Raw genomic sequence first — 12,815 nt, 5'->3', positions numbered from 1 at the left:
GTGCAGTAGGATGCCCCGCTGCTGTGACCGTAAGACAACCTATACCACGTACTGTCCTTCTGTCCCCAGGTCACAGCAGCGGAGCTTCCTGCTGCTCATGCTCACAGGCCCCTCAGCTTTCATAACATTTTTTTTTCTATTCCCAGAGATCCCCTTTCAGGTCTGTTTTACACTTATTCATAAAAACTTATCTACAAAGTTCTGTATTGGCCATAGCAACTAGAATATTCAAAATATCTGATTACATCAAAATCGGACATTGATTTAACCTTTACCATTGGTTTCCTTTTAGGTGATTGCAGAAGAATTATCTGGGAATGACGACTATGTTGAACTCTCTTTCAGTGCTCGAAAATTAGATGACAAGGTAAAATCACTTAAAATAAAAAATCAATATCTACAATAAACTGCAGTAGGTTTATAATCACTTGGGCCAAATGTGTGAAAACTCACTACAGAGATGTCTAAGACATTTTTTAAATCCTGACCTGTGACAGTATCAGGAGGGTATCCGGTTTGTCTGGAGTAAGCAAAGTTTCACAATCACAATAGAAAGACATTTTTTGTTTTTATGTTTGGATAATTGGTACAATAGGTCATTTGAAAATAAGACCCTAAAACCAGCAGCAGTCAGGCCATTACACATTATTCCGAGCCATTATACAGTTGCATGCTGGAGCGGGTCTCTAGATTGTAATGAGGTATTTAGCAAACTTGAGTTCATCTCAGGGACTGTATTCAGGTTCGGGAATTCAGCCCTCAACGTTCCTTTCTGCATGTTGCTGGACTTGCAAAAATGAAAAAAGAAGATAATTGGGACTATTTTACTTTGCTAGATAGCAGATTGGTGTCACTTCAATGGCCTAATTTTTCATGACAGGTTCCTTTTAAAGAATAGAAAAAGGAGATGCTAACTAATTACGCTAGGAAGTCTCTATTCAGCTACTCTGTCCTACATTAGAAACTGGTGACAATAAACTAAATGATAAAAATTCAACATTAGTCTGCCATCAAAAGGCAACAGATTAGCATTATCTTATCTTGGGAAAGATATGGCTTATAGAGAAGAAAATATTATTTTACTTACCTTTTATAAGGACTTCCTGTGACAGCAGTTTGAGTTCGCAGACAGTTTTGGCCACCAGTCCATAAAAATTAGAAATCTTAAAGGGATTGTCCACCATTGGAGACAATTGTTTTCTGATATTTGGGGTAAAATCATTTCAGCAGTTGGATTTAATTAAAAGTGTTGCATATTTTGAAGCCTCTGTGTTGCACTGGCATGGAAGTAAATTAACTGAAAATCCTTCAGTGGGCTAATTCTGATAGATGATAGATAGATAGATAGATAGATAGATAGATAGATAGATAGATAGATAGATAGCTTTAATGAGTATTATAGGTACTATTCATGGAGATCTGTCCATTCTTAAAGTGCCTGCAAAGACAGTCAACAGATCCCAGGGAACCCTTCGGTTTGTACCTTTAAATCCCTATTCAGGGATAGCTTTTGCTGTGAAAGCACCTGGGATGTGCCTAGGAGTAGCTGCTGGTCGGTGGAACAAATTGGCAGTAAAATAGTTGTATAGCCAGATCAGAATTAGAGGGACTAAGATGAGGATAAAGTAAGCTTGCTGGGACATTTTCAAAAGGATAGCTCGTCTCAGAACCAGGAAGATAGAATCAGAGGTAGAATGTTCAGACAAGTGGAAGGTTAACTCAGTTCAGGGTCAGCAACAGTTAAAAATCCAAGGGTCAGATACAAGGGATAGTGAATAGTCAGGTGAGATATAAAATGTTATGTTTCGCTCACCACTTTTTAACAGTGGGTATGGTTAGTTATGCAAATTAGGTTTGAGCCAGATTTTTGAATTACAACTACTTTAAAAAGGCACAAACATCAGTGCCGAGCGCTGTGTCACTGACAGGACTAGCCGGCCAGTGATGCCATGAGTGTGCACACCTCCCCATAACCTTACACCAAGTCAGAGCGGCAGAGCCTGGGAGCAAAGGCAGGAGGCACAGGATCAGGGCTCCATAACTATGTGACTGTCAGATAGATTGTAAAATAAACACTTTAGATAGATCAGGCTGCATAAAAAAAGATAAAAGATATTTGGGGGATACCAGCTGTAGTGCTGAGATAAAATAAGTAAAATTAGATATTCTAAAATCGGAACAGCAGAGGAACAAATCTTCTAGTTATCCAATCTCCTATTTCAATCAACTGTGACAGAAGTGATGTAAACAAGCAGAAAGGAGCTGCCAATCCATTTAATTGAATACCATTTATTTTAAGGATTTCTTCAGCAAGTCAGATCCATTCTTGGAAACTTTCAGAATGAATGATGATGGCACCCAGCAGCTCGTCCACAGGACTGAGGTAAGTAAGCATATATGTACACATACATACACTATGCAGCAGCACGCTGTGATTAATTAAGACAAATTCCACTGCTGCTATATTAGGAGAAACTTAAGGTTCATACTAAACGTCATTAGATCAAAAATCAACCCCCACAAATGACCTCATCTTGGATAATTTCTATCGCTAATGTCCTACCTCTCCATGTCCCAAGCCTCACGTGAACTGAGAAGGTGAAAGGAAACTCAGCATAGCTCAAAATTATTGGATTAGGGTGCTCAGCCTTGGATGGGGCCGATGCATGCTACAAATATATAATATATACACTTTTCATGCAAATAATATCTTAGTTTTGTGTGTATATTGTAGGGATTTGCTCTGGTAGACAGCGGCAGGGCCGCAGTAATGAGGCAACACACCGGCTTAGAGTCCAAAATTCAGTGGTTTATTAACACTTTAAACAGTAGGCAGCAGAAAGTAAGAAAAAGAAACACAAACATACTGCAGCTTGGAGAACCACTGATCTCAGACTCACCCTTGCACGGGACGGGCGTAACTAAGTGGCTGCCTGGTCAGCAGCGTCCACCAGGTGCCATTCCCAGGGTTGCTATGAGTCTGGTCACAAAACTTTGCAGCACATGTAATCCAACAAAAACCAAATCAGGTTTACTCCAGCCTAGCTCCACACACCCTGCACACAGACCATGTGCCAAACAAAAGACTCCATTACATAGACCATAACCTCACCCACAGGTGAGGTACCTAGAACATGGGCTGATCACGTGATAACTGCAGGTCCTCAACCTTAGGGAAAATCCAGGCCAAATTTTAGCCTGCTGGTGTACTGTCCGGCTCGAAAAAACAGTCCTCAGAGTTGGGGAACATTGCCTGAGCAGAAGGAATCAACTGTTTTTCCAGGATATCCTTGTATACGGCTTGATTCCTACGTCCTTCGCAAAGAACAACCTGCCCAATTCCAGGCTTGCTGAAGTATACCCGGATCATCACCAATCCTCCACCAAATTTCACAGTGAGTGCAAGACACTGTGGCTTGAACAACTCTCCACGTCTCCATCTAACCATTAGAAGACCAGGTGTTGATCTGGGAATGCTTCAGCAAGGTTAGAATTGGACAAGTTAATCTTTGCGAAGGACGTATGAATCAAGCCGCATACAAGGTTATCCTGGAAAAACAGTTGATTCCATGCAATGTTCCCCAACTCTGAGGACTGTTTTTTCCAGCAGGACAATGCGCCATGCCACACAGCTAGGTCAATCAAGGTGTGGATGAAGGACCACCACATCAAATCCCTGTCATGGCTAGCCCAATCTCCAGCCCTGAACCCTATTGAAAACCTCTGGAATGTAATCAAGAGGAAGATTGATAGTAACAAGCCATCAAACAAAGAAGAACTGCCTACATTTTTTTTACCAGGTATGGCATAAGGTCACCCAAAAGCAGTGTGAAAGACTGATGGAAAGCATGCCAAGACGCATGAAAGTTGTGATTAAAAATCATCGTTATTCCACAAAATATTGATTTCTAAATGATTATGAACTTTTCCCAGAGGGCTGGGAGAGGGGAAAACCTGATGGACCGGCTTCCTGTTCCCCAGCCTGTGAAGCCTTCTTGGTTGCTCCATCGCTGGTGAATGATTGGGCCTGTTCATTGGATGGTCGATGAGAGGCCACTCCAACAAACTTTTTTTTTGTTTGCATTTTAAAAAAATAAATAAAAAATGTATTGCTTGGTACTTTGGAGACATGTTGTCAGTAGTTTATAGAATAAAAGAACAAGTTACTCAAAAATATACCTATAAAGAGAAAAATCAAACTGAAAATTTTGCAGTGATTTCTTAATTTTTGCCAGAGCTGTATATTCACAAAACTAAGACATTATTTTAATGAAAAGTGCTGCTTTTCTCTCTCTATACACTGTACATATAGTCTTAAAATTGAAACACAATATGAAACTGACTTGTCTCTGTTGTTTTATTACAAGGCTGGCTTTACAGATGCTTGATGCTTGTAATTGGTAATCTCGGTATTATCGGAAACATATGGTATCTTAAAATTACTCTTGTGTTCTATTAAAAAAACATCAAAATAATGCAACATCTGTTTGTATCTTGTCAAGTATGGGCTGTTTTATGACCAAACAAAATTTTAACACCACATTGTATAATGTATGTCAAGGTTCCAGCGTTATGTTCCTGTGTTATATAATTGCACAGCATACGTATAAGGGCTTAGAAGTGTAATGTATCTAGAGCGTATAACACAGCCGATTCTCTGGGACTGTTGTATATACAGGGTGGGCCATTTATATGGATACACCTAAAGGAAATGGGAATGGTTGGTGACCCAGATCGGCGCTCTGAATTTGCAGAATGGGCAAAACAAAAAGTGGAACAGGACCCTCAGTTTACACAGAACATTATGCTCAGTGATGAGGCAAACATTTGTGGGTGTTCCATTTATATGGATACACCTAAATAAAATGGGAATAGTGACAGTTTTCTTGCGTAGGGTGTCTTGCATTGAAATCTGCTGCAATGACCCGGGTACTGCGTTCTCCAGAAATCAACACAATTTCTATCCGCTCCTCAAGTGTTAACCTCTGCGACATGTCAATGGCTGTAAACAAAGAGAAACTTGTAAATAACTCATGAAAGAATAAGGTTACGTTAAAGCCAAGCACACATTGTTTTTTTTGTGAAATTCTCAATAAGTTTGATGTGTCACATGACCCTCTTCCCATTGAAAAAAATAACGTTGAATCCAAAATGGCCAACTTCAAAATGGCCACCATAGTCACCACCCATCTTGAAAAGTTTCCCCCTCCCATATACTAATGTGCCACAAACAGGAAAAGTTGGTCTTTTTGGAAGTGCATTGAACAGCAGGGTGGATTGCTGCTGAGTGAAAAAAAAAATCTCTTTAAATCTTCTGCTTAGCGAGTGTGAATGACCAGAGCGCAAGTGCGAATGGTGGTAAGGCTACTTTCACACTGATCTGTCGGTACAGGCCCGTCGCAATGCGTCGGGCCGACGTACCGACGGCCGCTGTGAAATAACTGCAAGACGTGGGCAGCGGATGCAGTTTTACAACGCATCCGCTGCCCATTCTGCAGTCCAGGGAGGAGGGGGCGGAGTTTGGGCTGTGCATGCGCGATCAAAAATGGTGGACGCGACGCACAAAAAAAGTTACATGGAACTTTTTTGTGCCGACGGTCCGCCAAAACACGACGCATCTGTCGCACGATGGTTGCAACGTGTGGCAATCCATCGCAATGCATCGCTAATGCAAGTTTATGGAGAAAAAACGCATCCTGCGGGCAACTTTGCAGGATGCGGTTTTTCTCCAAAATGACGCATTGCGACGTACATCACACAACGCAAGTTTGAAAGTAGCCTAAGTGTGTGACTTAGGATTCAGTGACTTTGGATTCAAGAAGTTTCCATGGGAGGAATTACTGAATTGCTATCTGTATTTTATTAATACTTTTCCTTTATTTTTTATTTAACATTTCTTTCTGGTGCAATCCCCATTAGGAAATGTGCTCTACTATTGATAATGCCATCCAGTGTACATCTTGCCACATGCATGCAATCCTTGAACAGCCGGTCGATGGTGCATACTGTTGTGCGAGATGTGAACACATTGTGCATTTGGAAGCCCAGATACTGGATCTAAATGTGCAGCTGGCAACACTAAGATCCATTGACAATATGAAAAGGAGTCTTCTGCTCACTGAGCAGATGCTCAATGGGATAGATGGTGGGGGATGGTAGGATGGATCTGCAGGACAGTGAGGCAGCAAGCTGGGTGACAGTTAGAAAGCGGGGTAGAGGGAAGAGTATCAGGGAGGCTAGTCCTGATCTGGCACACCCCAATAAGTTTGCTAACTTGGCAGATGAGGGGGTGTCAGTACAGGGGCAGAACTGTTGCAGCAAGGCATGTCCTCTGAAAGCCGGAGGAGTGACTGCTCCAGTAAGGTGGGAAATAGGAGAGAAGGTCAGGCCAGACAGGTGCTGGTAGTGGGGGACTCAATTATAAGGGGAGCAGATAGGGCAATCTGTCACAAAGACAGGGATTGTCGAATGGTGTGCTGCCTACTTGGTGCTCGAGTCCGACACATCACTGATCGGGTTGACAGATTACTGGGAGGGGCTGGTGAGGACCCAGCGGTCATGGTGCACATTGGCACAAATGACAAAGTTAGAGGTAGGTGGAAGGTCCTTAAAAACGATTTCAGGGAATTAGGCTGCAAGCTGAAAGCAAGGACCTCCAAGGTGGTATTTTCTGAAATACTGCCTGTACCACGTGCCACGCCAGAGAGGCGGGAGGTTAATAAGTGGCTCAAGAATTGGTGTAAGAAGGAGGGGTTTGGGTTCCTGGGGAACTGGGCCAACTTCTCAGTTGGCTACAAGTTCTACGCTAGGGATGAGCTGCACCTTAATGGGGAAGGTGCAGCTGTGCTGGGGGAGAAAATGGCTAGAAGGTTGGAGGAGTGTTTAAACTAGGGATTGGAGGGGAGGGTATTCATTTTATAGGAGGGGAAGATAGTGCAGATAGACACCTGGGCACAAATAATGAAATTGGGGGTGGGGTTGACATGGGGGGTGGGGTTAGAGCAGTTAATAATTTAAGAAATAGAGATACAGAGAAATACATATAGTGCATGTCTACTAATGCCAGAAGCCTCGCCCTGGAGCATAATTATGACATGGGGGGATATCTGAGACATGGCTGGATGAGAGCCATGACTGGGCTGTTAACTTGCAGGGCTATAGTCTGTTCAGAAATGACCGTACAGATAAGCGAGGGGGAGGTGTGTCTCTATATGTAAAATCATCCTTATTACCCATCCTTCGTGACAATATAGGTGAATCTAATGAAAATGTAGAGTCCCTGTGGGTGGAGATAAGGGGAGGGGGGAAAATAATAAATTACTGATAGGGGTTTGTTATAAGTCCCCAAAAATAATGGAAGCAACAGAGAATATCCTCATAAAGCAAATAGATGAAGCTGCGACTCAAGGAGAAGTCATTATTATGGGGGACTTCAACTACCCTGAAATAGATTGGGGAACAGAAACCTGCAGTTTCAGCAAAGGTAATCGGTTTTTGACAACTATGAGAGACAATTACCTTTCACAACTGGTTCAGGACCCAACAAGAAGGGGGGCACTGCTAGACCTAATATTAACCAACAGGCCAGACCGCATATCAAATTTAAGGGTTAGGGGTCACTTGGGTAATAGCGATCACAAAATAATAAGTTTTCATATATCCTTTAATAAGATGTGTAGTAGAGGGGTTACAAGGACACTAAACTTCAGAAAGGCAAATTTCCAACGGATGAGAGAGGATCTTGGTGCAATTATCCTGAGACATAAAAATACACAAAGAAAATGGGAGACGTTTGTTAGCATCCTGAATAGGACCTGTGCACAGTATATACCGTATGGGAATAAACATACTAGAAATAGGAGGAAACCACTATGGCTAAATAGAGCTGTAAGGGGCACAATAAGTGACAAAAAGAAAACATTTAGAGAATTAAAGCAAGTAGGTAGTGATGAGGCATTAAATAGATACAGAAAATTAAATAAATCTGTAAAAAGCAAATCAAGGCAGCAAAGATTGAGACAGACTCATTGCCAGAGAGAGTAAAAATAATCCCCAAATATTCTTTAACTACATAAATAGTAAGAAACTAAAAAATGATAGTGTTGACCCCCTTAAAAATAGTCTGGGTGAAATGGTGGATAAGGATGAGAAAAAAGTCAATATGCTAAATTACTTTTTTTCAACAGTATTAACATAAGAAAATCCCATGGCAGACAATATGATCAGTGATAACAGTGATAACAAAAATTCCACATTAAATGTCACCTGTTTAACCCAGCAGGAAGTATGGCAGCTTCTAAAAATCACTAAAATTGACAAATCTCCGGGGCCCGGATGGGATACACCCCCGAGTACTGCAGGAATTAAGTACAGTCATTGATAGACCATTATTTTTAATCTTTAAAGATTCCATAATTACAGGGTCTGTACCACAGGACTGGCGTATAGCAAATGTGGTGCCAATATTCAAAAAGGGGACAAAAGCTGAACTTGGAAATTATAGACCAGTAAGCTTAACCTCTACTGTGGGTAAAATCCTGGAGGGCATTCTAAGGGATGCTATGCTGGAGTATCTGAAGAGGAATAACCTCATGACTAGGGTTGAGCGAAACGGATCGGACAAATTCAAAAATCGCCGACTTTTGGCAAAGTCGGGTTTCATGAAACCCTACCCGATCCTAGTGTGGGATCGGCCATGAGGTCGCCGATCTGGGCGCAAAACTCGTGTTTCGTATGACACTTTCAGCGCCATTTTTCAGCCAATGAAGGAGGACGCAGAGTGTGGGCAGCGTGATGACATAGGTCTCGGACCCCACCATCTTAGAGAAGGGCATGACAGTGATTGGCTTGCTTTCTGCGGCGTCACAGGGGCTATAAAGGGGCGTGCACACCGACCGCCATCTTACTTCTTCCGATCTTAGCATAGGGAGAGGTTGCTGCAGCTTCATCAGAAGAAGGGATATAGTTCAGGAGGGAAGATAAACCCCCAAACCGCTTGTGCTGTAGCGATTTCCACTGTCCAACACCACCTTTTTTTTCCAGGGACAGTGGAGGCTAGATTTTTCTGCATCAGCTCTGTAGCTTATTAGGCTGCCTTATAAGGCTCCCTGATAGCTGCATTGCTGTTTGCACGCTGCTGTGCAAACCAGTTGCTTTTTTAAAAGCAAAAAATCCTGTTGCTCCTTTCTGCACAGTTATCTTGTTTATTTGTCCACACTTTTGTGTGCAGCAGTCCTTTTTATTGCTGCCATGCTTGTCCTGAGATCATTGTAGTGAGACTGAAATTGTACTACAGTCCTTGTATTTTTTCATATATCTTCCAGCCACTTTCTGACACTTACATTGTGTTGTTTTATACACTGGGCCTGAGTTTTGGTTCAGTCTCCAAAAAATAAAAGTGAGATTCAAATTCTCACAAAGTGGATATACTTCAGTCCTGTTAGTTTGTCGTATATCAGCCCGCCACTTTCTGCCACTTACATTGTGTTGTTTTATGCACAGGGCCTGAGTTTTGGTTCAGTCTCCCAAAAAAAAGGGAGATTTAAATTCTCAACAAGTTTATATACACCTTCTACTTTGTTTTACAGTACCATATAACGGTTGTTATTTTGGTTAGATTTTCCAAAAAATGAGGAAGTCTGGTGGAAGAGCCCGTGGGCGGTGGTTGCCAGCTGGTACTGATGGTGGTGGTGGTGGTGCATCTGGTGGTACACAGGGTCCCTCATAGTACAATGAAGTGTCTCTGATGGTGGTGGTGCACAACCAACGTCAGACACAATGTCGTAATTTGAGGGGCCCTGTGCCAGTACCGCCGCCCACGAGAGAGTGTCCCCCCCAGCTCGAACAGTGCTCTACCACTTGCAATACTTACCTCTTCCTGCTCCACCACTGTGTAGCCTGTGCTGTTAAATCCTTCAATGGCACTGCCAATACAAATTTGTTGAAATGATAGATGATAGTTAAAATATACAGGGGCCCTGGCCTCCATTTAGACCAGTTAGTACTTTGTGCCTACTACCACTGTCTGTTACTCAGCAGAGGAGCCCACCCCTGTACCTAGCTATGCCACCTGTTTATTTATGAACAATTTTGGGCAGACAAGAATTATTTGGGCCTACTAACTTAGTCTGCTACTCATTACAATTTTCCGACACTGAGCAAAGCAATGTCGCCTGTTTATGAACAATTTTTGGGCAGACATTTAGCCCACTTTATTATTTGGGCCTACTAACTGTGTCTGCCACTCATTACAATTTTCCTCCACTGAAAAAAGCAATGCCACCTGTTTAGTCCTGTTACCACATTTGAACTGCATTTAGCCTACTTTATTATTTGGGCCTACTAACTGTGTCTGCCACTCATTACAGTTTTCCTCCACTGAACAAAGCAATGCCACCTGTTTAGTCCTGTTACCAATTTTGAACTGCATTTAGCCTACTTTATTATTTGGGCCTATATCTGTGTTTCCTCCTCATCCTGCCCATTGCCCAGGCACTGCTAGATGAGTCTGCTGGTACATTGAGCCAGACCACTACATTCCCCTTGCACTCTACACAGCCAGAATCTGACCCTGCTGAAAGTCAGGTTCCACTTCCCGCATACTATACCACCTTACACGGGGAAAAGAGGAAGGTGCAGATGAAAGTGCAGGTTCCTTCATCAGGTGGGGGGGCATACTCCCTGGCACAGTGCCCCTCATAGTACACAAAAGTGTCTCTGCCGGTGGGAGGCACCACCCGCCGTCAAAGACTCCGCCGTACTATGAGGGGCCCTGTGCCAGTGCCAATGCCAATGAGTGGGACCCCACTGCTTGCTCAGGATCACAGCACTTGCAAAGTTGAAATACTTACCTCTCCCTGCTCCACCGCCGTGACGTATTCCGCGTTTCCTGGGCCCACGAAAATCTTGAGCCAGCCCTACCCCCCACAACTTTAGCCAAATGACCCCCAGTTTTCAATGCCTAACTATTATTATAAAGTAAATTAAGACTGACAAGCTTAAGTAATAAGAATTTATGTTTTTGGCATTAAAATGGGCACTGTAGGTGTTTTCCTGTCCTCCACTCACTGCCGACTTTGATTCTTCATTGACTTGCATTGGGTTTCGTGTTTCAGTCGGCCCCCGACTTTTCGCAATAATCGGCCGATTTCACCCGACCCGACTTTTGACAAAGTCGGGTTTTGCGAAACCCGACTAGATCCGAAAAAAGTAAAAGTCACTCAACTGTACTCATGACCCAATATCAGCATGGGTTTACTAGGGACCGTTCATGTCAGACTAATCTGATCAGTTTCTATGATGAGGTAAGTTCCGGACTGGACCAAGGGAACCCAGTGGACGTAGTGTATATGGACTTTTCAAAAGCTTTTAATATGGTGCCACACAAAAGGTTGATACATAAAATGAGAATAATGGAGATAGGGGAAAATATGTGTAAGTGAGTTAAGAGCTGGCTCAGGGATAGGAAACAAAGGGTGGTAATAAATGGAGCACACTCGGACTGGGTCACAGTTAGCAGTGGGGTACCACAGGGGTCCGTATTGAGCCCTCTTCTTTTTAACATATTTATTAATGACCTTCTAGGAGGCATACAGAGTAGTTTTTCAATATTTGCAGATGACACTAAACTCTGCAGGGTAATCGATACAGAGGAGGACAATTTTATATTACAGGAGGATTTATGCAAACTAAAAGCTTGGGCTGATAAATGGCAAATGAGCTTTAATGGGAATAAATGTAAGGTCATGCACTTGGGTAGAGCAAATAAGATGTATAATTATGTGCTTAATTGGAAAACACTAGGCAAAACCGTCAATGAAAAAGACCTGGGTGTATGGGTGGACGACAAACTCACATTTAGTGGCCAGTGTCAGGCAGCTGCTACAAAGGCAAATACTATAATGGGATGCATTAAAAGAGGCATACAGTAGATGCTCATGAGGAGAACATAATTTTACCTCTATACAAGTCACTTGTGCGACCACACTTAGAATACTGTGCACAGTTCTGGTCTCCGAACGACATAGCTGAACTAGAGCGGGTGCAGAGAAGAGCGACCAAGGTTATCAGAGGACTGGGGGGTCTGCAATACCAAGACAGGTTATTACACTTGGGGTTATTTAGTCTGGAAAAATGAAGGCTAAAGGGTGATCTTATTTTAATGTATAAATATATGGGGGGACAGTACAGAAACCTTTCTAATTAACTTTTTACTCGTAGACCTGAGACGGGGACAAGGGGGCATCCTCTACGTCTGGAGGAAAGAAGGTTTAAGTATAATCACAGACGCAGATTCTTTACTGTAAGAGCGGTGAGACTATGGAACTTTCTGCCGTATGATGTTGTATTGAGTGGTTCATTACTAAAATTTAAGAGGGGACTGGATGCCTTTCTTGAAAAGCATAATGTTACAGGTTATATTATTATTATTATTATTATTATTTATTTATATAGCACCATTGATTCCATGGTGCTGTACATGAGAAGGGGTTACATACAGATTACAGATATCACTTACAGTAGACAGACTAACAATGACAGACTGATACAGAGGGGCGAGGACCCTGCCCTTGCGGGCTTACATTCTACAGGATTATGGGGAAGGAGACAGTAGGTTGGGGGTTGCGGGAGCTCCGGTGTTGGTGAGGCGGTAGCTTCGGTAGTGATGAGGAGGCAGCGAGGTCAGTGCAGGCTGTAGGCTTTCCTGAAGAGATGAGTTTTCAGGTTCCGTCTGAAGAATCCGACTGTGGTTGATAGTCGGACGTGTTGGGGCAGAGAGTTCCAGAGGATGGGGGATGTTCGGGAGAAGTCTTGGA

The 12,815-nt window shown here is 42.7% G+C and overlaps 1 protein-coding gene across 1 annotated transcript in view; it reads left to right on the top strand.

Moving 5' to 3' along the window:
- CPNE4 (copine 4) overlaps nt 1-12,815 on the top strand; it is an 828,774-nt gene that overhangs the window by 513,203 nt on the left and 302,756 nt on the right. Inside the window, exons 5-6 of the mRNA XM_077269031.1 lie at nt 293-367; nt 2,300-2,383. Of these exons, the coding sequence (XP_077125146.1) occupies nt 293-367; nt 2,300-2,383 (159 nt within the window). The remainder of the gene's footprint in view (nt 1-292; nt 368-2,299; nt 2,384-12,815) is intronic.

Source organism: Ranitomeya variabilis, chromosome 6 (assembly GCF_051348905.1).
Source record: "Ranitomeya variabilis isolate aRanVar5 chromosome 6, aRanVar5.hap1, whole genome shotgun sequence".
Classification (NCBI taxonomy): domain Eukaryota; kingdom Metazoa; phylum Chordata; class Amphibia; order Anura; family Dendrobatidae; genus Ranitomeya; species Ranitomeya variabilis.
Note: the sequence above shows the minus strand (reverse complement) of the source record. Positions and strands in the feature narration are given on the sequence as shown.